Genomic DNA, 26,044 nt, shown 5'->3' on the forward strand with positions numbered 1-26,044 from the left:
ACACAAAATCTCATACCAATAAAATTCATTAAAAACCTTCATCAAGTCATCCTTAACCACCGCCCAACAATCTTGAAAAAAAGTCAAATTGAATCCATCCGGTCCTAAAGGTTTATTGCTACCAGTGCAAAGACGGTAGAACTCACTTCCTCAAAAAGGTCTCTCCAGCCAAGCTATCTAATCACTAGGCAAAGGGTCTCATTTTTATACGCCTCCGACTTGAGGGGGAGTGTTAGAAGAGGATATGTTACTGTAATAATTAGGTTGTGATAATGGGGGTAATTTTGTCCTCAAGAATATATTATTATTATGTAAGAGCGCAGACCTGGATCTGTACAGACTCCAAGAAACTGCTGCTTAGTTTTGCCCCCTTTTTTCTTTTCTTCTCCTCTTCTCTTCTCTCCTTCTCTTCTTCTCTCCTCAATCTCCAACTTTACAACACCAAATAGACCAGAAAGCCTATTCCAGATCTTCCAATCAGCACAGCGCAAAAACAAAAATTAGAAGCTGCTTCTGAACTATCAAAACATAATGAGCGCACACAAGGAGAGAGTGCCTTCGAAGATCTCCTGCAAAAGATTGTTGGTGCTAACTCCATTACGAGCAAATAAAATCCTTAAATTTTTTTGGCAGAAAGGATATATTAGCACTAGTCAAATGATTAAAGAAAGATTTGCAAGAATAAACCCCCAAAGAATCTCAAGGACCAAGAATGACTATCTGTCCTAAAGAAAGGATGACAATTCTCCAACAACAACAAAATAAGAAAGCTCCTCCACCTCCCTATCATTTAGATTCTATGAAATGGAAACCCCAAGAAGGCTTATGACCATCACAAATCAAAAAAGGAAATAACATCATTATGCCCCAAAATCAGGCAGTAAAGGCAAGGAAAAGAAATGGATAATGCAGTATCACCCACCATATATCTTCCCAGAAACCAATTTGAAGACCATGACCCAAAACAAATAGCATGAGGAAGGAAGAATGGGTAATTCTCAAAGATACACCTCCACAATATTTTCAAAGAACATCTAGATCCCAAATTAGCATCCCGCCCATTCACAGGCAAGCCAAATTTACTTCTAATGACTCCATGCCAAAAAGAGAGGCCTCCTCTAAGGGGAAAATTCCATCTAGCCATTACAGCTGCATTTTTCAAACCACCTTCTTCCAAGATCAAATCCTCCCAACTAACCTAGTGATTCCTCTTCTCCCAAACCCCAAACCAAAGCAATCTCTAATAATTTCTCAAGCCATACTAGCTATCATCACCAGATTGCTATCCCTATCGGAATCCTTAAAATAAAGGAATAATATATAGGGGTACTAGCAAAACAAGCCTTAATAAGTAAGAACAGTAATAAAAAAAAAAGTGAATATCGGCAAGCCTTACCCCCATTTTTGGAGAGGCCGCTCCCAAGTCTCGAACCCGAGACCACCCGTACCGAGGCAGAGGCACTTGCCATCACACCAAGGCCTGGCCTCTAAGTAAGAACAGTAATGCAGCCCCCTAAAAAAATAGCACGCCTTTCCAACCATCATTAGATACGCTCACCACCACTCAATCCCAAAAGCCCATGATCTAGGATTGCCAACAGAACCCTTAAAAAAGTCAATGGCCAACCCAAAATACCATAACCCACTAATTAGGCCAACTCCCTAGATCTGCTGGAGCTCATATTAATAGCAGAAAAACCACTCCTCCCTAAATTAATATTTCAGCCCAAAAACCTACTCAAATATCTGAAGAAGAATTAAACCTTAAAAAAGAATCTCTACGATCATATAAGAAGAACACAGTATCAACAACAAAGAAAGTGGAACACAGCCACCCACTCCTACCCCCTTCCAACCCTTTCACGAGACTCGTATCATTTTTACCACCCTACTCAAGACATCTACCAATAACACAAACAAGAAAGGAGATAACAAATCCCCTTGTCTAACACCCCTCAACACTCTAAACAAAAATTTGCTTCACACTCACCATAATAGAGAAGAAAGAATTAGACAAGAAAACCTCATCCAAGACTGCTACCTCTCCCCAAACCCCTTCCTAACAAAAATCTTGTTCAAAAAATACCAACCACCTTATCATAAGCTTTTTCAAAAGTTCAATTTAAATATAATCCCCTTCTCATTCCTCCAACAAACCTCCTCCACTTCCTCATCTAGTGGAGCACTCAACCTATTAACTAGCACTTTCGCAATAATCTTATACACATTTGTCACTAAACTAACAGGCTTAAAGTCAACAATCTTAATAGAGATCCACTCCTCCTAGACACCATACTGATTTGAGTGGAATTAATGCTCTTGCTCGGGATCCCACACCAATAAAATTTATTTTAAAGACTTCAAAACTCTTCAATCATACCCCAAAAATCTTCCAAAAACAAAAAAAAAAAGTCCATATCAAACCCATCAAGAGCTTTATCCCTCTATATCCTAAACAAATTATCCTCACTTCCTCCTCAATAGGTCTTTCCAACCAAATGATTAGATCTCCAGAAATGGGGATCCAATCTAATCCCAATCATTGGTAAATTGTTCCAAGCATTTCTATGGGTAGCAAGGTCTATAGAGAGAATCATGGGATGCTTCCTTTTGTCTATGGTGGGGGAAAAGAAAGGTCTTTGGTTAGATGGGAGGTGTTGTGTGGGTCTAAAAGGGAAGAAGTGTTGGATTTTGGGAATTTGATATCTAATAAGATTGCCTTGATGAGCAAATGGTTGTGGAGCCTCTAGAGAAGAAATTTCATTTGCATATATCAAGTGACTAAAGTAAATTTGTCTTGCAAGAAATTAGGTGGGAAACTAATGTGGGTTTTTATATCTTTTTTTCTGCAATCCTTGAAGATGTATATAATGGCTTTATCCACATTTTATTTCTAACAGCGAATACGGTTGGTGATGGGCTTCATACTCGTTTATTGTAAGACCCATGGTGGGAGATTCAGTTCTTTGTGTGTTGTTTCCTCATTTGTATCAACTTACATATTTCATAATGAGGCTGTTTCTTCTTTTCTGATTTGTTATAGGAAAAATTTCTCCAGGGATTTTCAATTCCATAGAGTTTTGAACAATAGAGAGGTGCTAAAACTAGCATCTTTCTTGAGGTGGTTGGAAGGTTTTAATCCTTCCAATAAGGAGGATGTGAGGAAGTGTTTGTTGGAGTCTTCAGGGGATTTCTCCTGCAAATCTCTCTGAGCTTTTAATCCGGGAAAACTTGTCCTCATCTTTCTATCAGAGTATTTGGAAGGCGTGAGTTCCCTCTAAAATTAAGGCTTTTATTTGGTCAGTTGTTCTAATAGAGTTAACACTGACAATATGTTGCAGAGTAGGAGGCCTTCAATGGCTCTTTAAACAGAAGCATGTGTTCTATGTTTGGAAGATTCTGAATCTGCCTACCATTCATTATTGCACTGTTCTTTCTCCTGTAACATTTTAAAAAGTCTCTCATGATTTTATTGGGGAAAGTTGTGTTTGTCCATAAACATTAAAGGCTATATTAGCTATTTCTTTTTTGGGGTTTGGAAGGAGCAAAACAATTCAGGACTTCTGCCTATGCAAGGTGTATGCTGTGTTCTGAGGTGTTTAGTTGGAAAGGAACACTCGTGTATTTGTGGGGAAGACTTTGGGGTCATAGGCTTGGGATAAGATCAAATTCAAAAGGCTCATATTTTGAGAATGTTCGGTGTGATTGGGTTGCTGTTTTGTTTTCACATTCAGCGTGTTTGTGTTGCTGCTTGTACTACTACTTCGCCTTTCTATAAGTTAGATTACCACTTTACCTAAAAGCCTAAGCTATTAAGTTGTGGTCCAACGATGCATATCAAGCTCTCCCCCGCACGTGCAACCTGACAGCAAGTGGAGATTAAAACACACGAAAAATAACCTCTATTACAGGGAACAGAATAATTTTTTAAACACCACAAAATTAACGCAGGCAAGGAAACTAGAATCTAGGACCTCCTGGTGACAAGCTCTGATACCCTGTTAGATGACCACTTCACCTAAAAGCTTAAGCTATTAGGTTGTGGGAAGACAATGTATATCGAGTTTCAACACTATTTTTGCTTGTTTGTTCTTTAGAGGAGGGTTTCTTATTCTCCAGCTCTCTACTTTCTTTATCCATTAATATTGTTCTTTTTCAATAATAATAATAATACTTGTCTTGTAGAATTAGATTAACTACAGGGTGCACTTCTCTGCTCGAAAGTGCAATTATACAATGATGATGATGATGATGATGATGATGTTACCAAAGCTTGTTGAGAACTCTACTTGAGTAATCCTGCATCAGAAAGAAGTGAAAAGAAAGAGTAGCCAAAATACATGGATGCGCCCAAGTCCTGCTAGCTTAAGCTTTTGGGTCATGTTGGTGCACACCCATGTGCACCAAGCCAGCATACAAGGACTCTCTCAATGCTCACAAAGATTGTTTTATGGAAGCAAAAATTAGGATTGACGTAACGTTGCACCTCTATGCTCATTGCTCATAAGTGCAATTAGAGAATCCATGGAAGATCCTCTCACGAAAGACACCTTATATCAATTATCATAATGGTAAATATAGTGTCACTGCACAAATACAAGCTCAAAAATTGCATACTCTGAAAAAAAGACCAAATAAAACATGGAACTATCAGAAAAACTAAGACTTAAAACTCAAAATAGAATACCTCCACTGAAGTATGAGGTCAATATCAAGTTCACGGTCTAGTTCTTTAATGTCCTTGTTGTCATCAACAACTGCCTGGCTAAGATCAGATTTAAGCAATGAAGCATACAGAGATATGTATTTCTTACGTAAGCCTGCATACCGCAAGACATGCTCCCATGAAAGCCTCCCACTGCCACAATGATAAACATTCTCAGCAAGCGCAGAAAATAACTGAATCCCATCAGAAAATCATTTCCCATGAGAAAGTGACAAAATCACATAGAAAAGCTTTGTCCACCCCAGCCCACCCCTTTTTTCCTCTCAACCTTAAAAGGCTAAGTTCATAGAAAATGCTCAGAAGTTTAAACATGAATCCTGCATTCCCAAATGTGAACTGTCCCTTCCATGCATTTGCAGTATAATTGTTTTGACATAAGAAAGATCTTATAAAAAGGAGCGCCTTTAGGTATACATAAGAAAGCATCATCAACAAAATATTTTTTTATTGCAAAATGATTTGAACTGATGAAATATGACAAAAAAGGACATAAAAGATATTAACTGGCTCTAAATACCTTGCCTTCTTTATCTGGTCAGAAACAGCTCTGTAAGCATACTTCCACCAAGACCTAGGATCGGATTTTACTGAAACCAGTGGCCGATAATGTGCATATTTCAAACGCTGATTAAAAGCAGCAAAGTTATCAGCTAGCTTTAAAATATCCTTGTATCCATCCTGAAAAATAATAATTATAACAACAACACAATCAATAATAACATCAATAATAATAATACCAAATCAAAATTATTTGAAAGCTTCCAGCATTAAAACCACCATAGTTAGAAAATCAAGATTAACCTTCGATAAACTAAGTGTCACATCATCCAAGTTCACTACCGCTTTCTGCAAAGGTTGTTGACTATTAGAAGATTCATTTGACCGGAGCTTAGTGTACTTTGCATTGCCAGTCACTGGTTGCAAAATGTAGGTATGTGTTTCCACAACATCATCAGATGGTTTGCCACCCTTAGTGCCATTTCTAAAAACCTGAAGGTAAGGAGAGACTAATGCAGTTAGGCTGCAAAAGGTGGAAGAAGAATGCTTGCAATTTCCATATCAAAAAAGCTGTAAGACCTACCTGATCCCAGCCTAAAGGCTGCAAATCCTCCCATGATTTGTCAACTTGCCATGGAATAATATCAGAATCCAAATAAATGGCCAACCGTTCAAGTTCAACGCACTATAAAACATTGAGGTAAAAACATGAACAGCAAAACAATAACAACTAATGATAACAACAAACCAAGAATCATTAAGAAAACTGAACTGCATTAAAGACTCTTGACACCTTGACAAGAATGAAAATAAAGGAGGTGATTTTCACACTGTAGACAAAACGTAACAACTAACAAGAGGGTTTTTTAAGGAGTTTTACCCAATGGAATTTTTAGATGATAGAAATGGTATTACCACCCCCTCAAAACCGGGGAAAAAATATGCAAATAAGTGTTGAAATAGAAAAAACAATCACAAACAAAAACTGAGGCTTCGGAACAATATTCTAACAACCTTCTTTAACTCAAATAATTACGGAATCTTCTCCACCAAGGTGGATCCAAGTGGTGTAGGCTGACCTTCCACATATCCATGGTCGCAAGTTTTAGTTAGTCAAGCTTGCTCAGGGCATTATGCTTGCCTATGACCACTTGTCTTGTGTACATGGAATGGGTAACCATCATGTAAATAGTAAATCAAGTTTTAGTCCTTTAGTAGGATAACGAATTTGCATTAAATCGGAGGGTAAATGTTCATAAATCATCATAAAACTCACTAGCTTTTGTAAATGTGTTTAACCTACAAATTGTCTACAGAGGCATTAAGAATGAATTACGTTGCTTTATAGTTTACCATGTGACTCTTGTTTACTTGCTTGCTTGTTTACTGCTTCCACTTAACTTTATACTTGATGGTTCATGTAGTGAAACAGCGGAATACTTTCAGCTAACTAGTTAAGCAAGAATGCTACAACTAGAGTCGCACAGCCCTTCACAAGGTGTGAAGTATTCAGCCCATGGTGGCGTCAAATCTTGGTTAATTGCTTCAAATTCGGTTGCCTTTGTATTGTGGAATTGTGTGAAGCATTGGTGAGACTTGCCAACCAATATCAAGAGGGCTGAGGCACTAGAGGTGCAGGCTGACACAGCCAACCATATGGCTATGGAGACGACCAAACTTGCCAACGCGTTGTTGCATTAGAAGGATCACAAAAACATCAATAGGGTTCTCTTGTGAAAATGTAAGAAGACTTCCACACTACAATAAAAGCTTTACAGATCCTGATGTGTGATATTTCTGCCAAGATGAACCTAATGGTTCGTGTTGTTCGAAATTCCAACTCTACAGAGGCAGAGTATGGAAGAACAAGAGTACCAGAACCCGAGCGTATGGGGGTGCCCATGATACTAAAGAGTTGGAGAACTTCTTATTTGGCATGGAACAATACTTTCATATAGTGAGGACCGCCTTGAAGGAGACAAAAATATCCAAGACGAATATGTATTTAAATGGTGACACTAAGTTGTGGTGGCATACTAAGTATGATGAGATATAGAATGGATGGTGTGTAATTGATAATTAGGCAAGACTTGAAGAGAGAGCTCAAGGCCCAATTCTTCTCTGAAAATGTTGAGTACAATGCTCAGCACAAATTGAGAGATCTTAAGCACACTTGCACAATCAAAGATTATGTGAAAGAATTATCTTCTTTGATGTTTGATAATCGGGCCAAGTCAAAGAAAGACAATTTATTCTATTTCCTAGAAGGGTTGAAATGGTGGACAAGCGCATTAATCAACAAAGAGTCCAAAACTTGCCTACTGCACCAAGCTACGCGAAAAGCTTGACTAACTATGCTAAGAGAGTTCTACCATATCCAAAGAATCGCATGTTTGGTGGAAACAGAGGAAAGTCTTTCAAGAGGAGGAAACCCAAACAAGGGAAAAAAAATTTATTGTTATCCCCGAGCCTTAAGCTTCCGCATAATATCCTTCGGATTGCGCTGACATCCATTACGGCCGTCATTCAATTCCAAAAATCTCTGTATTTTATTTATATATTTTATTTAGATTTAGTTTAATTGGTAGACACGCTGCTCTTAGGAGGCAGTGCTATGCTGCCACTCGGATCGAGTGGGGAAGCCGATACCAACCATCAACTTTAAAGCAAGCTTCATCATATCGGTCTTTCAACAAAATGGTAAGGGTAAGTTGGCATGCTTCTTATGTCAAGGCCCTCAAGAGAGTTACTAATTGCCCTCACAAGGAGGATCAAGAGGAGGATGAGGAGAAAACTCTGAGGATGGCTACAATATGGTTCCTCAACATGTTGGCGACACAGAAACAAGAACCAAAAGTTGCCCAAGCTAAAGTGTTAATGTTTTTGGATCTACAAATCAAGGGAAAGGGTACCGTGCGATGGTAGATACCAGGACTACCCATAACTTTGTCTCACAAGTGAAAGCTTTAAGACTCAACTTGAACTTGGAGAAAGACACATGACACATGAAAGTAGTGAACTCCGCAGCACAACCTACACTAAAAGTATCTGAGCAAATGACTATGAAGTTTGGACAATGAGAAGGACAGGCAAATTTCACATTCGTGTCGATGGATGATTTTCAAGTGATACTTGGAATTGAATTATTAAAGAAAACTAAGGCAGTACCAATGTCATTTTCTAGTTCCCTTAGTCTAATAGGAGATCACCCTTGCATGTTGCAACTTGTTGCGAAGAAAGGGGACGAAGAGAAGTTCCTTTTAGTCATGCAACTCACAAAAGGATTGAGAACGGGTAAGTAGACATATGTTGCAACATTAGTGGTGGAAAAATAGGTAGGCCAAGAGAGAGTGCCTACTACCATCCAAGATGTGTTCGATGAATACAAATTATGATGCTGAACAAGCTACCACAAAGTTGGGATCATCTAAAAAGAAGATGGTGTCATCCGCAAAACGAAGATGAGAAATCAACACCGCTGCCAAACCTTTCACCACCCCTGATCCATAGCCCGATCCACCATCCTAAATTACTACTAGGACAAACAAAAAGGGAGAAAGTGGATCTCCTTGTCTAATACCTCTCGAAGCCCTTAACCAAGACTTATGTTCCCCATCCACAACTACCAAGAACCACACATTAGACAAACAATCCCTTAACACTAGCACCAATGCTCATGAAAACCCTTTCTTACAAAGATTTTATCCAAGAAAGTCCAACTAACTCTATCATTGGTTTTCTCAAAATCCAACTTAAAGATGAACCCCTTCTTCTTTCTCCCATGAATATCTTCCACCATCTAATTAGCCACAAAAAAAAAAGCATCCACTATTCGTCACCCCCCACAAACGCACTTTGAGCAGTAGATAGAGCCTTATCAAGCACCATACTCAGCCTATTAGCTACTACTAGTGCTAGCCTTATAAACACTAAAGACTAGACTAATAGGTTTGAAGTCATCTACCCTAATGAATCTAGATTTCTTAGGCAAAAAAATAACAAGTGGAACTAATACTCTTTCTCAAATCCCATTCCCATAAAATTCAACACAGAATTTATGCAAATCATCCTTAATAACATCACAACAGTCTTCGCAAAAAGCTAAATTAAAGCCATTCGGTCCTAGAGCCTTAACCCTCTCCATCTCAAAAACTACCTCCCCTCACCTCCTCCTCATCAAAGGGTCTCTCTAACCATGGCATCTAATCTCTAGAAATGGGATTCCACCCTAACTCCTTAACCATCGTCTACAAACATCTTGCACAAAAATATAGATTATCAAAGAAATTAGTGATCTCATAGGCAATCCAACTAGGGTCATTGGTAATTCTCCATCCCCCACATCCAACTCCCTAATCAAATTTCCACCTTCCCTGACCAATTTAAATTTGATCTCTTGCCTCCAACTCCTCATTTCCTTAAAAATCACATCTTCCCATTTATTTAGAGAAAGCCTTTTTGCCTCCTCATTCTCAAGGAGATTAATCTCCTCTTCCTTGCTATCGAAAGAATCCAACTCACCTAAGATGCTGGATTTTCTTATTCTAACATCGCCAAACACTTTTTTGTTCCAAATTTTCAAATTCTACTTTAGAAATTTCAGCTTTCTCATAAACCTAAAACCTTCCTAACCCCTCTCCAAGTCCCTTTTCCAAGAACTCCTCACTAGTGGCTTAAGAGAAGCATAATCCAGCCACTTACTCTCAAAACTAGATTCCAACATAATAGCAAAATGATCAGAAGTAGGTCTCAGGAGAATAGTTAGAGAGGTTAGAGACTTCGTCCTCCCATTCACGATAGGAATCTATTGAGTCTAACAACCACCTCCCTAGCCGCTGCCACCCCCCCCCCCTCTCTTTTTCTTCTCCTCCAAAAATCTCACACATTGAAGTCTCCACCCACTATCTACCTAGGAGAACAAAAACCGTTGACATAATTGTTGAGATTTGACTAAATGAATGACCTAACTTTAAGATAGGTCTCTCCCTCCATTTATAATACAAGACAAATAATAATGAATAGATGTACTAATGCAACTATGGCAATCAGAGAAAAGATGTCAGAATAATCCATACCATACACTTGAGTACCCTTTAGCAACAAGACAAACCTTTAGACGAGCCACGGAAACATCAAGGTTGACTTTCACCATGCATACTCAACGACAACCAACCACATACTTATCAGGAGGAAGAGATACCAATTCCTAGGTGCCATTTTCCTATAAAGCATCATCTCTTCAACCATAGCATTCCTTCACCTAGATTGGGCTAAGGCATCCGAACAGATTTAGGAAGAGTAGTAGATGATAGAGTAATAACAAAATAATAATAGGAGGGTGATAAGAAGTCATAACAAACATAGTTGGGAATGGGATGTTGAATACATAGGAGGATCAATATCATGGGAAATATGATCATCAGACAGGGAAACCAAAGGCGTGGTAGTAGAAGCTAGAGGGGACTTTCTTCCTAGGAGCGGCCGTCATGAATACACCTACAAATTAGAATGATCAAGGCGATGAGGAGGACTTGAACTACATGGAGACTCAGATGGTTGGTTGGACAAGGACAGCAAAGTAGAATCTAGAAGATTAGGCAGAGGAAGAGACTCATTGGGCTAAGAAGCACTCAAGGACTAGGTGTAGTAAGGTGTAGACTCAAAGAAGGTAACATTTGCAGAAACAAAGAAGCGATGCAGCACAGGACTATAATGATGATATGCCTTTTGAGTATATGAGTAGCCTAGAAAGACACATTTTATAGCACGAGGATCCAACTTATCCACCCCGAGAGTTAGCTGATTAACAAAGGACACACACTCGAATATACCAACTGAGATAGCGCTGCTACAGCCTCACAACCTTAACTTACGAACACTACCACTACCACTGCTCCAAGAAACTCATAAAGAAGCCTCTACAAACACCTGACAATAACTAACGGATTACCACGAGTGCATGGTTGAAAAAGGTTGGATCTTTCGGCAAAAAACATGCCCAACAGCTTGATAATATTGTCCAAAGAAGGAATCAAAACATGGCATAGAGAAAAAGAAAAAAAGAAAAAGGTGGCTGGAAAAACTCCCACGTCCCAGCGCGTGGGGTCAGCACTACCAGCAGTAGGCCGGCGCGTGGTGGCACGTAGGGCTGTTTCCGGCAATGGGGTTTTGTGGGGGTAGGCTTCGGAGGGTTCTATTTTTGGCCATATGGTTGGTTTTGTGAAATTATGAAGGGTGCAGGTGGATCTCAGAAGGGCAGTGACGGGAATGTGTTTTCCGGCGATGGCCAAGTATGATAGGGTTTAGGTTGGATCATGCTCTGATGCCATGTTGAGATTTTGATTAAATGAATGACCTAATTTGAAGATAGGTCTCTCCCTCTATTTATAATACAAATTAAATACATTATAATGACAATAATACCCTTACTAACTCCCACTAATTAACATACTAACACAATTAATAATAATTATACTAAAAGACATAAATAACCTCTAACAAGAATAGAAAGCTCATCCCAGAATGAACTCCTAAGGTTTGGTCTAAAAGTTTCTCATACTAAATTCATTTACATTCCTTGACATAAATAAGCCAAAAGTTGAGCAATATTTTCGTTTGTGCTTTTATTTAAAATTTATGCTAGAAAAGGTCCTTTTTTACTTCAACACATCCTTGACATGTCTAAAAGTATTATGGAGCATTAGACAAACATTAAAAATTGAAATTTTTAAAATTGAATTCTGGATATGTAAATGGAAGTACCTGTTAAGGCTTTGATATTCATTGTTAGCTCACAACCTAACATAATAAGCTTTTAGGGGTAGTAATCTAATTTTTCAATCTGACTAAACTCTGTTAGTAATACAACAGAGTATCAGGTCTAATATGACTCTCTAAATAGCATCAGCTATTAGGTGGATTGGTAATCTAATTTTTCAATCTTATTAAACTCTGTTAGCAGTAAAAGATAAAGAGTATCATGTCCGATATGTGACTCTACATAGATGGTATTCACAGAAAATGATATTTTCAGTTGTTCCATCAAAAATATGACAAGAAAACAAAAACCTCGGAAAATTATATTTACAGTTGTTCCATCAATAATACGACAAGAAAACAAAAACCTTTTGAATACAGTCTAGAGCTCCACTAGTAATAAAAGTCTCCTTCCCATTATCATCGACTGTCACAGCAGAGAGTTTCTCCAAGGTTACGCCAGCTGCAAAGGGGTGGCCAGGATTGCTGAAAATAGAAGTCATACTTCAGTGCAAGTCAATACACAATGAAAATTCATGTTTAAAATATTTTCTTAACCTCTCAAAATCCTCATATCTGATGTGGATATTCGAAACAGAAAGCTTCAGGTTTCCAATAATGGTGTTGATCAAGGATCCTAGCCATGACTTATTCTTGAAGACAAACAAAAGAAAGTTCAGGGCATGTTAGAATCATGATCCATAAATTTCCTAGAGTTTCAAGAACAGAAAATAAGAACAAGGGATGCTAAAAAGTCCAAAAGCAAACTAGGAGACTCGACGGTATTTCATCAATATATATTATTGCAAGTCCAGCAGAAAGAAAATCCAGAAACTAGATGCAGAAACACTAATAAAAAGAATGTGAAAATGAAGGTACCAAAATAATGAAGAAGTAGGCAATTTTGTTCCTGCTCCAACTGAGTTCAAAAAAAAGTGTTTGTATACAGCAAGCACCTCACAGTCTACATCTAAGGCCAGTGAGGAAAGTTAACATTCGCCAAGGCTGCAATTTCTTTTCAGCCCACACAGCACAACATTTTGATCTTTAAAGAGGGAAAAAAAAAAAGTTTGAAGTCAACAGTAATTTCAAAACTGGAACACCATTACTGAGTATTGCAGTGTTTCAGTCATTCAAATGGAAACTCACCAAAACCACGATAATTCAAAAAGATCTTCAGATATTTATGTTGAGATTCTTTTATTAAATGATTGACCTAACACAATGATAGGTCTCTCTCTCTATTTATAATACATACCAAACACATTCTAATGACCATAATATCCTTACTAACTCTCACTTATTAACATAACACAAACACTAATAATAATACTAAAACACTAAAATAACCACTAACACTCCCCCTTAGGCTGGAGCATAGATATCATATGCTCCTAACTTGTTACAAATAAATTTAACATGAGCACCCCCCCCCAAAGCTTTGGTAAACAAATCAGCAAGCTCCAAATCAGAAACTCAGGAGATATATAGGTTCACAGTGTCAAATATACTCTCTACCATCAACTGATCAAGCAATAAACCTTCCTCAGATTCACTTTTGCTTTCAAACGCATCATCCTCATCTACAAAGGAATCATACAGAAACTAACTGTCAATGTAAAAGACTTCTCCTCCCCACTTATCTACCCATTCAGCCCCCCAAACCCAACCATTGAGTTAATGAACTTTCCACCAAGGAAGCTGAATCTCCAAAAATCTGAAGTGAAAGAATTATTTCCTACATCGCTACTCACAGGCTGCAGCATGTAATCAGCCCCCCACTGTACTTGTTGGAAGGCTTGTCGATATCTTGTTCCATACTTATAAGTAGATGAATGAGGTTGTGAATATTGGACTCTAAACCATTCATGGAGGTTTGATACCATGTCAAAGAACTGAGTCGCCTAAAAGAATAAACTGTTCCATGAATTATTTTAATTATCTGTAGCACCTATAAGTTTCAAAACGTCAGAATGTGAAATTGATGTGCCAGCTGTGGCATCAATCCTCTCTTCCCACCGATCAAGGGGCTAAGTGACTTGCATCTTGACATAAGCTCATCAAGAAAACAACATAAAAATGTTAAAACACAAAGGTGCTACCATGAGCAAACGAGAACAGCAATTACAAGTCAGATAATAAGAAAATTATTAATTGTCAGATAATAAGAAAATTATTCAAAACCATACCACTTCCGACTTTAGCTGCTGTGTCCTCTCCAAAAGCTTCATTTCTATTTCCTAGAGAGAGAGAGAGAGAGCAATATATCAATCATTCAAACATCAAATATTGAGCAGACAGTGTATAATACTCAGAATCCTTTTGTCTTACCCGCACTAGGTTTTTTTTAGCTTCTTGGACAGCATCCTCACTACAACCTTCAACTTGGGTAGCAGGTTCAGCTAATAAGAAAATGCGATCCAGGTAAACTAAAACTGGATCTTGGCCAAGCCTACTCCAAGGTACCTGGAATCAAAATTTAAGATATATATGTACTGTTAACATGCTTAATTAAGCAATTATCCACACCATTAAAAAAACAGTGGGAGAATGTTTAAATACAGAAAACTGAAGTCAAAAGTACAAGACTCTCTGAATACCGTTAAAACTAGTAGTTTCACTTTTTGGAGCATGAAACCCATCATAAGGCCTCATTGCAAACACACTAATACTAAAGTTAGCACTTAACTCTTAGCTCTTCAATTACCATTCTATCTTCATAATTAACAAATAAATACTGGATTGCCAGAATGAGTGAAACTTCTAGTGTCAATACTCCTGAGCACTCCAAAGCATATCAAAATTTGGGTAAATAAAAAAATAAAATAAAATAAACATTAGAAAATTAAAAATTAGGAGCACATTCTTATCAATCACAAAATGATGTCATCTCTGCCAACTTGTAAATCACTTGGGTTCAGCCACACAACTATAACAATACCTCATATCTATGATATAAAAACCAGACTAAACCCCACAAACCTTAAGCTTTACTGATCCGAGAAATCCAGCCTTAACCTTCACGGGCAACTTTAATGCATTGAGTGCCTCTGGCTTCAGCTGCATGTTTTTCAGCTCTACATCACCTGTCTCAGTAGTCAGTATATAAGTAAAGAACTTTGTTAGTTTAGCTTAACCAATCAAAATTTTTAATCAGTTTATAATTTTAGAACTTAATCTAACAAAAACTGTAGAATTTGGAGTCTTCCAGCTATATTTGCACACACTTTCACATCAAAAGAGCTCTGATGTGAAATTGAGATGGAGGTGAGAAGAAGAGAAGGAGGGAAGAAAAGAAGAAGAAAGAAAAGGTAAAGAGAAGGAGGCAGTTTCCTGGAGTTATGTTCAGCTCCAGGTCTGCCCTTTAATATATTAATAATAGAAAAGCTTGAAAGACAAAGTATCCCTACTTAAACAATATAATTACTAAAATAGCCTATTTCTTCTAACACTCCCCCTTAAGTTGGAGTGTATAACTATCACCTAACCCCAACTTATTACAACCATTAGACAAGGCAGGCTAAAATAAAGCTTTCATGACAACATTGCCTAATTGATCCATAGATTTCACAAATTGAGTCCTTACAACCTTCTACAACACAGCATCCCTTACAAAATTACAGTCAACTTCAATGTGCTTTGTCCTCTAATGAAACACTAGGTTGCTAGCAGTATAAATAGCAATTTGTTTATCACAAAACATATCCATGAGCTTCTTGACCGAGAATCCAATCTCTGACATAAGAGACTTCAACCACATAAGCTCACACACAGTATAAGCCATAGCTTGAAGTAAGTCAATATTTTTTCTTATTCATTTAGATATTTGAGGTCCAAAGTAAGGATTTAATAGCCCTGAATTTGTCAAAAGAAATGGTCCATGATCACATAAATTGGTGGAAAAGGATATAATAGCCAACCCCACCTAGAGGGATTTAAGGCTTGATTTTGTTGTTATTGTATTCAGATATTTGAGGTCCATGTAGAGTCAAGAATTTGACTGGTCATCAATATTTTGTGTCCTTTGTGGATGATTTTTTGCGTACGATATACATCTATTTGTTAAAATAAAGGCCTGAATTTTTTAATGCATTTACTCAATTCTACCAAGCAACAAAAACTCAGTTTTGGCATTGGCATTCAAATTTTTCAATCTGATAATGCACTTGAATTTTGTTAAGATTTGATTAAAATGAATGACCTAACTTGAAGATAGGTATCTCCCTCTATTTATCATACAAATCAAATACATCCTAATGACAATAATACCCTTACTCTCATTAATTAACATACTAACACACTAAATAATAATACTAAGACATAAATAACCTCTAACAGTCCCTTTCAAGCTGGGGCATAAATGTCATATGGTCTTTAGCTTGTTTCAAATGAATTTATCATGAGCACCCCCAACACTATTGTAAACAAATCAGCAAGCTGCATATCCGATTTCACACAAGCAGTAGGAATGAGCTTCTGCACAAGTTTCTCCCGAACAAAGTGGCAATCAACTTCAATGTGCTTCGTCCGCTCATGAAAGACCGGGTTGCAGGCAATATGAAAAGTAGTTTGATTGCCACACATCAACTTCATAGGCTGAGAATGAGAAATACTCAATTCTTCCAAAATGTTCTTCACAAGTAGTGTGATTCAAAGTTCTATATTCTGATTCAGCACTAGACCTTGCCACCACAATATTAATATTTTTCTTACTCTTTCAAGAAACCAAATTACCACCAACCAAGATATAGTACCTGGTTGTAGATCTCCGATCAGAAGGCGATCGAGCCCAATCTGCATCTGTATATTCATGGATATAAGTGTGACCCTGATCACGATATAAAAGACCTCTCTCGAGTGCACCTTTGAGATATCTCAAGATGCAAATTACTGCTTGCCAACGACTTGTTCTCAGAGAATCTAGAAATTGACTCAAAACACTTGTTGCAAAAGATATATCCAACCGAGTGAGTGTGAGACAATTCAACTTTCCAACAAGTCTCTAGTATTGTCTAGGATTAGGTAGCAAATCACCCATATCCGGCACTAACTTGTTAGGATCCATGGGTGTATCAACTGATTTAGATCCCCAACAATCCAGTTCCATCCAAAAAATCAAGAACATACTTCCTCTATGACAAAACAGTTGCCATACGAGATCTAGATACTTCATACCTAAGAAGTATTTCAACGGTCCCAAATCTTTGGTTTGAAACTTAGTATGTAGAAAAAGTTTGAGACTCTAAATACCATTATCATCATCACCTGTAATAACAATATCATCCACATAAACAACAAGATGGATCCTAACTGATGAAGTATGAGATAAAACATGGAATGATCCATAGCACACCGTCAAAGACCAAACTCAAGTACTACAACACTGAAATGACCAAACCATGCTCTGGGAGACTGTTTTAAACCAAATACAACCTTCTTGAGCTGAAACACTACACTTGACTCCCACTGAGCAACAAACCTAGGTGGTTGCTCCATATAAACCTCCTCCACAAGGTCGCCATGCTAGAATGCATTTTTCACATCTAGCTGATGCAGAGGCCAATGACAAGTAGTAGCCAAGGAGATCAACATACATACTAAAGTAAGTTTGGCAACTGGAGAAAAAGTATCAAAATAATCCAGACCATACACTTGAGTGTATCCCTTAGTAACAAGACGGGCCTTTAGACGAGCCACAGAACCATCAAGGTTGACTTTCATAGTGTAAACCCGGCAACAACCAACCGTAGGCTTGTTAGGAGGAATAGATACCAAGTCCCAAGTACCATTGTCATGTAAAGCATTCATCTCTTCAACCATAGCATCCCTCCACCCAAAATGGGCTAAAGCTTTCGAAACAGATTTAGGAAGGGTAGTAGATGATATAACAATAACAAAACAATAATAGTAGGGTGATAAGGAGTCATAAAAAACACAATTGGAAATAGGATATTGAGTATATATGCATTTACCTTTCCGGATGACAATAGGAGGATCAACATCTTTGGAAGTATGATCATCAGAAAAGGAAATAGAAGCTAGAGGGGACTCTCTTCCTTGGAGCCGCCGTCATTGGAAGTATGATCATCTGTCGGGCTAACGCTTTAGTAAAGATGTCTGCAGTTTGCTCCTTGGTAGGTACATAAGTCATACAGATGGTTCCTTCTTCAACCTTCTCTTTGATAAAATGTTGGTCCACCTCTACATGCTTAGTCCTGTCATGTTGAACTGGATTGAGAGAGATACTGATGGCTGCTTTGTTGTCACAATAGAGTTTGATAGGGAATTTCACCGGAATTTGTAATTCTTCCAAGAGTTTTTGTAACCACAGTCCTTCACATATCCCTTGTGCAACTACCCTGAATTCAGTTTCAGCACTGCTTTGAACCACTACATTCAGTTTTTTGCTCCTCCAAGTTACCAAATTTCCCCATACAAAGGTGCAATATCCAGTGGCAGACCTTCTATCTTCCGCTGATCCTGCCCAAACCGCATCTATGAAGATTTCTACTTCCTTGCTTTCACATTTCTTGAATAAGAGTCATTTGCCCAGAGAACCCTTGAGGTACCTAAGGATCTTATACACAGCATCTAGGTGAGTCTTTTTCGGTGAATGCATGTGTTGACTTACCACACTTATCGCAAATGCAATGTCGGGTTTGGTATGTGATAGGTAAATTAGTTTACCAACCAATCTCTGATACCTTTCCTTTTTAACTGGTATTCCGCAGTCTTCAACCCTTTTTTACAGCTTCAATCGGGGTTTCACTAGGTTTGCATCCAAGCATGCTAGTTTCAGTTAGGAGATCAAGGATATACTTTCGCTGAGAGACACCGATACCCTTTTTTGATCTAGCAACTTCCATTCCCAAGAAGTACCGCATTTGTCCCAGGTCTTCAACTTCAAACTCAACAGCTAGGACTTTCTTTAATCTTTCCATCTCCATTGTATCATCTCCAGTTAGGATTATATCATCAACATACACTATCAGAATTGTTTTCTTACCACTTTCAAACTATTGGAAGAACATAGTGTAATCTGATTGCCCTTGTTGATATTCCTGGTTCTTCATCACTTTCGCAAATCTGTCAAACCATGCTATGGGAGGAGTCCATATAAGGACTTCTTGAGTTTACATACTCTGTTTTTTTCACCTCTCTTACTGAAACCTGGTGGTATAGTCATGTAGACTTCTTCTTCTAACTCGCCATTTAGAAAAGCATTCTTAATTTCGAGTTGCTGTAGTGGCCAATCTAAGTTAGTTGTCAAGGACAGGAGGACCCGAACTGTGTTCAATTTTGCCACTGGTATAAATGTCTCCGTGTAGTCAATGTCATAGGTCTGTGTAAACCCTTTTGCAACGAGTCTGGCTTTATATCGTTCGACTGTCCCATCAACTTTATATTTCACTATAAAGACCCATTTGCAGCCTACTGGCTTCTTTCCTCTTGGTAAATTCATAACGTCCCAAGTTCCATTTTTTTCCAGGGCCCACATTTCTTCCATGACAGCTTCCTTCCATTCAGGAATTTCCAAGGCTTCCTAAATATTCTTTGGAATTTGTATCCTGTCAGGTTAGAGGTAAAAGCACGATACCCTATAGACAGTGTTTTATAAGACACGTATTTCGACCAGAGATATAGAGTACATGACCTAGTTTGTTTTCTAACTGCAATAGGTAAATTGATGTCATCAGGTGCAGACTTATTAGAAGGAAGCTCATGGCCATTTATTACCTGACCAGGACTAGGCATGGACTCATGGTTGCTCAGAGCTATCACCGGTTCCAACTCTTTTGGTGCCTCAGGTATGAGATTCTCCCTGTTCTTTGTTTTTGACTTTCTTGAGTAAACAAGTGTTTCCTTATTATTTTGTTTTTCTGCATCTCCCCCGATTGTGAGCATGAATATGAACAAATGCAATACATCCAAAGATTTTCAGAGAGAGGTTGGAGTGGAGTCAAGAGTTGGGGAAATATTCCTGGAATTTCGGGAGAGGAGTGGCAAAAGAAAGAACTCGACTCGGCATTCGATTAATGAGATGTGTAGCTATTAAAATGGCGTCACCTCAAAAATAGTTCTTCATATTTGTAATGAAGATCAACGCCCGAGCTACTTCAAGTATATGTTTGTTTTTACGTTCAACAACTCATTTTGTTGAGGGGTATCCACACACGAACTTTGATGAACAATTCCATTTTCTTGAAGATAATGTCCCAAGATAGTATTGAAATATTCCATACCATTATCAGTACGTAAAATTTGGATGCGAGTTTGGAATTGTATATGAATCATGGAGTGGAAACTGACGAAAACATAACGAACTTCAGTTTTATCTTTCAAGAAGTAAACCCAACAAATACGAGCATGATCATCAATAAAAGTAACAAACCATTTCGTATGAGTGCGATTAAGAGAGCGTGAGGGCACCCATAAATCACTGTGAATCATAGTAAATGGGCAGGATGGTTTGTATGTGGACTTTGGGAAGGAATTACGCTGGTGTTTTGCAAGCTCACAAATTTCACATTGAAAATCAAAAGATGTTTTATTAGAACAAACGGAAGGAAATAAATGTCTTAAATATTGAAAATTTGGATGACCCATCCTAAAATGCCATAACAAAATTTCACTATCTCTAGAAATAGATGCAGAATCACAAATTGTAGTATTACATTGTTCACTCGTATTTGCCTCCTTAAAGTAGTAGAGTCCCTCACACGCCTTAGCACTGCCAATCGTCTTCCCCGATGATAGGTCCTGGAAAACACAGTGAGATGAAACAAATTTAGCAGAACAATTGGAATCTTTTGTCAACTGGCTAATGGATAACAAATTGCAAGACAACTTAGGGACATGTAGGACAGATTTTGAAGTTATAGAATCAGATATTCGAATACTTCCTTTGCCTGCAACAGATGAGAGAGATCCATCTGCAATTTTAACTCTCAAATTTCTAGCACACGGTAAATAGGATGAGAACAAATGATACGAATCAGTCATATGATCAGAGGCACCAGAGTCAATTATCCATGGTGATTTGTAATGGGACGTAGTATTTAGGGCTAACTAAAAATTACCTCGATGGGCTAAAGAACCAGTGGAAGATTGACCCAATGTTTGAATGGAGGAGAACATTTTATATAGTTGTTCCAACTGCTCTGGACTGAATACGCCAGTGGGCGTGATATTATTATTTTTCTCGCCTTGTGACTTCTCAACTGAATTATCAATAGTTGCCTAATAGCCACGATTTTTTTTATTTTGCCTCGGCTTCCAATTTGCGGGCTTTCCATGAATTTCCCAGCAAGTATCTTTTGAATGGCCTGGCTTGCAACAGTGCTCAGACCATAATCTCCCTTTATGTGGCTTTTTCCCAGATCGTGTAGGGCCTTTTGAAATTAGGGCCGAAACTTCAGGCCCATTTGGTTTCTGGTTTAGGGCTGATATTCAGGCCCAATATGGCCCATAGGTGTCTTCAGCATCACATTTCGTCTGCTCTCCTCACGCCTCACCTCTGTGAAGACTTCTCAAGTCGATGGTAGGGGTCGTCGGCCAAGGATCCTTCCTCGCACATCATCCAGTTCGCTGTTGAGGCCGGCCAAGAACTCGAAAACCCATTCATTCTCGAGACGTTTCTTGTAGCGAATGCTGTCGCTGAAGCACTCCCACTCCTCCTCGACGCTCAAGTCGAGCACCTGCTAGAAGTGTGTCATCTCCATGAAGTAATCGATGACATCTCTCTCACCTTGCCTCATCTACCACAATCGAGTCTTTATCTCGAAGATCTGAGAGTAACTCTCGACATCGAAGTACGTCTCGCAAACAGCGTCCCAAACGTCCTTCGTCGTTGGTAAGAACAAATTGATCTTTCCAATTAAAGGCTTCATCAAGTTTACGAGCCACACAGTTACCATGGAATTTTCAGACTTCCATTTTTGCAGGGCTGCAACATCGGTTGAGGCGGGCTTCTTCCTCTCACTGGTAAGATATCCTAACCTCCCATTGCCTTCGATCACAAGTTTGATGGACTGAGCCATTTTTTCCGTTCAATTTCTCCACCGAGAGTGGAAAGGTCGAGTTGTCTAGCCCATTCGAACCCACGATGGATGTGGCTTCAGAGTCGCCGTCGAGATTTTCAAAGGAGCTCGACCCTCTGCTGTTGACGGTGCCGTCAACCATTGCTAGCTAAGGTTTAGAAACCCTAGCTCTGATGCCATGAAAACATAATATAATTTATGTATTTCTTGAATGAAATTTGTACAGCTCAATTTACAATATATAATACAATCGAAAGTTCTAACTATGGAAACAATCTCCTAACAGAATCACCCTCAATAATATACAATCTTCTATATTTACATACTTTCCTCATTTACTCAAGATACACGAAGATACTCAGGATTTCTACAGATAAGATGACATAATTCATCATTATACCATCACTTGCAATTGAATCTACAACCTCATAGACGGGGGACTAAACAATTGACAAGCTATAGGGTTAACTGTCTGAGCAAGAGATGCCACAGGAACAGATGCCAACTCAGATGCCTAATACTACAAGAACTTGAAATATTCTTCCTTACACTGCTCACTCATTACTAGAGGATAAAAAAGAAATGTTTGGTTGAAACATTAGCAACCTTAGTTGCTTTGCCATTGAGTCGAGCATGATCAATTGTGTGAACTCCGTGTCCACAATGAGTACACTTTCACGTCATACTTCTACTAAGCTCAACTGTACCACCACAATTTCCATAACCACTGCAAGAACCTCTATTACCATATGCATCAGGATCACCCCAGTGATAAAAAGCACCTCTCTTTATGCCAATAGTGCAAATGCCAAAACCAAGAATGCCCAACATATGGGTATTGGGGGAGGAATGAAGCACATGTGAATAAACTTCGACAAAAACGGTAATGCACTTACCAAAATTTGTGATGATTCAAACTTGAGTTTCAAACCTGCCAATACTCGAAGAACCTATATATATATACACTTCATTTCTTGCATTTTAGAAATATTTGCAATTATAGATAGTAGAATATTTAATTCTTCATAAATACACTTCCTCTCAACAATATAAGGCTCCATGGAGTTTCACAATAGGAAGGCATTAAGTGCATCTCCCAATTACCATCTCCACCAAATTAGAAGTAGGATGTGCCTGAAGATGTTTGAACTTACCTAGGCCATGAAATAGGTCTTTATTGCCTTTGAACCCCTGCATGCATTTGTTACCATTCCAGCTTTGCCCATTATAATTGGTCGCAATGCGGAGGGAACTAGATCTTTTAGGATTCATGGATTCCCTCGCAATACTTAATCAGACAACAGCAACACAAATGCCTCTATGTTGGAAAAATATACAACCACAAGCAACTATGGTCATTTCCCATAGAGTGTTGTGGTCCAGGTTGAAACAATATAACTATATAAGTAATGTGGCAACCAAAATAAAGGGGAAAAAATCAATAGCTTACACCTTGCTAAAGCTTGTTTTACATTGTTGGCCCAAGAATTAGCTTAAACTTTTAAGTAAAGTGACTGCTTAACAAAACTTTATGTATAGTGACCGGAGACTGTAACTACATTTAACTCATCATAACTCATATGAAAAAACAATAATAGCTAAAAAAAAAAACCCCGTAGCTACAAACTTTCCACACCGTTCCCCCCACAAGGCTCTATAATCGTCAACTTAATTATACTCTCCTTCTTTTCACCTATATCGCTTAGAAAACTCATTCTCTTGATCTCTATGCATCCTTTCAAGTGGGAATCATACTCCGAAGCTATTAATGCCTTGATTATAAAATTGGAAATGCTTAAATATCTCAACAAGTCATTTTAAACAGCCAACCTTTCCTTTCAAATTTTCACCTATTTTTCCAAGCAAAACTCTACTTTGTCCACAGTCGTCTTATTAACTCCTGTTCCTTACTATTCCCTACAATGACTGCCATCCAAAGCACTAAAGTCATCCCATACAATAAATCATAGTACAGACAAGGCTCTTTCATTTTGGTGCCACTTATTTTGGGGCCTCACCCTGTCATCTTCTCATAATAGATCACCCTACTAGCCCCCTTTACATAAAGCACTCCACCCCTCGCATGCATACTACCATCCACATCATACTAGGCCGAAATGGGACAATTTTTAGTCCAATAAATTTTCTGTTGGCATCCAAGAACAAATAATAAAAGGGACTCAAACCCAAAGCTCATTTTTTTCCCTATGCCATCACAATTCAGCTACCATTCTTCCTATTATGAGCAGGCAACACCATCCTTCATAAAAAAATATGTGAATATGTCCATTTTTAACCATTTGGGAATTTATGAACAATATTGGGTTTAAATGGTTTGGCACCTCAAAAAGTGTAACCACTCCTGGCTCCATTGAGTGCTTTTCTGCTCAACTTTTTGCAGAAGGATCAAATCAAAAAGATAGGCTTTAATTTGGAAAGAAAACTTTTGTCAACTTGACAAATCTGCTACTATTTCACAACATCCTCTCTCTCTCTCTCTCTCTCTCTCTCTCTCTGGGCTCTAAGAAACAATCACCTGTCTCTGGGTCCTCATCACATCTCAGAATTTCACTGTTCCCACCCTATAATACTACATTACTTCCACAATTCGCCTATCCAAGCACAAATGAAACATTTTGAGTTGGTTGCTCTTCCTTTTTTTCTGAAAAAGTAAACTGGCGGCATTAAAGAAATATGCTGGGAAAGAGATACAGAAAAAAGGGTTGGTGCATAGATCAAGCAAGAGCAAGGAATTGAAAAAAAGACAAAAATTCATGGAATTGCAAATCCTTGAGCCATGGAACGGGCCTTAAGTGCAGTCCTGAACACAGCTATTGGATTTCTGGACTACTTGTTGAAAGCTCAATTATTCCTTTATATCCAAAGTTCCCAATATATAACTAATCGAATGGCTCGCTAGATTCTTTTGTGTGGTTTTTGAAAGCTCTTAAGGTTCCAACTATGCAGTTACTCTCTAATTGAAACTGAGTGTGTGCAAGTAAGACTGGTGAGCTTGAGCATAAGGGACCCAACACCCAGTGCAGAGGAAATCAGATGCTCTATTGTTCGTGACCTAGTGGCCCAGTCCCTAGATGTTCAATTATTTTCACTCAGATCAGCCAGCCGATGCACTGAACACCAACCGCCTACCAGCATCAACCTTCACCACATAACAAATCTAACTGCCGTATATTCGTCCCACCATTTCACGCAAAAGAAGTAACCAATCACCATTAATGTCAACTCATTAGATGACCAAACACAAGATCCTCGGAGGATTCACTAGAGAGATAGTAGCTTCACTACACACTTAACCATTAATCTTGGAATGTTTTGCAGCTAAATTAAAATAATATCACTGCGGTAGCCAACCAACATACAGTTTCAGATAAAAAAAATATCATTACTCTCCCAGTTTCCAATCCACCAATGGCGAAAGTTACGCGCCAGAAGCTGGTGATTTTGACGGACGCAGAGATGAAAAAAGAAAAATAGATAAGAAACAGCGAACAGAACAAGGAAACAGATATTGCAGAATCCGACCTCGCCAGACGCTGATTTTGAGCGCTTCCTTGCTGAGACCTTCGACATAGTTGCCGAGATACCTCTGCAACAGGTTTGCCACCTGATCTTCCAACATCTTCGCTCGATTGATAGCTCAATTCGAGCAGCGATTACGTTAGTAGTCGAAGAGGAAGCAGCATCAGAGAGCTAAAAGCGAACGGAAAGATGAAAATGGCGTAGAAGAAGTTCGAGTTCGGATTCATGTGTGAGATAGATTCGCGGGTTGAGTGACACGTTGCGTCGTTTCTTGGGGAAGAGGCCTCTGGGCCTCGTTGCAATGGGAAAAGGAAATGAACGGAGTTATTATTGTATGCGGTCGATACCCCGCTCACAAATTATTTTAGCCAATGGTTATGCGCCACCTGGAAGCGAGATTCACGGACAGAGCACGTGCTTGTTAAACTTGAAACGCAAAACGAAAGAGTAAACCGGTGATGCCACTAATTGGACTCGGTGGCAT

The 26,044-nt window shown here is 38.5% G+C and overlaps 1 protein-coding gene across 4 annotated transcripts in view; it reads right to left on the reverse strand.

Annotated features, from left to right (window-relative positions):
- Positions 1-25,816, reverse strand: part of LOC131164992 (uncharacterized) — a 221,741-nt gene extending 195,925 nt beyond the window's left edge. For all 4 annotated transcript variants that reach the window (XR_009139382.1, XM_058122576.1, XM_058122575.1 and 1 more), the window contains exons 1-10: positions 25,564-25,816; positions 14,963-15,066; positions 14,312-14,446; positions 14,170-14,220; positions 12,539-12,633; positions 12,349-12,466; positions 5,808-5,909; positions 5,528-5,716; positions 5,244-5,404; positions 4,688-4,858 (exon numbers count right to left, since the gene is read on the reverse strand). Coding sequence is in view for 3 of the 4 variants with exons in the window: in XM_058122576.1 (XP_057978559.1) it covers positions 4,688-4,858; positions 5,244-5,404; positions 5,528-5,716; positions 5,808-5,909; positions 12,349-12,466; positions 12,539-12,633; positions 14,170-14,220; positions 14,312-14,446; positions 14,963-15,066; positions 25,564-25,660 (1,223 nt within the window). In the remaining variant the exon portion in view is untranslated. The remainder of the gene's footprint in view (positions 1-4,687; positions 4,859-5,243; positions 5,405-5,527; positions 5,717-5,807; positions 5,910-12,348; positions 12,467-12,538; positions 12,634-14,169; positions 14,221-14,311; positions 14,447-14,962; positions 15,067-25,563) is intronic.
- Positions 25,817-26,044: the final 228 nt, after the last annotated feature.

This window comes from Malania oleifera, chromosome 9, assembly GCF_029873635.1.
Source record: "Malania oleifera isolate guangnan ecotype guangnan chromosome 9, ASM2987363v1, whole genome shotgun sequence".
Taxonomy (NCBI): Eukaryota; Viridiplantae; Streptophyta; class Magnoliopsida; order Santalales; family Ximeniaceae; genus Malania; species Malania oleifera.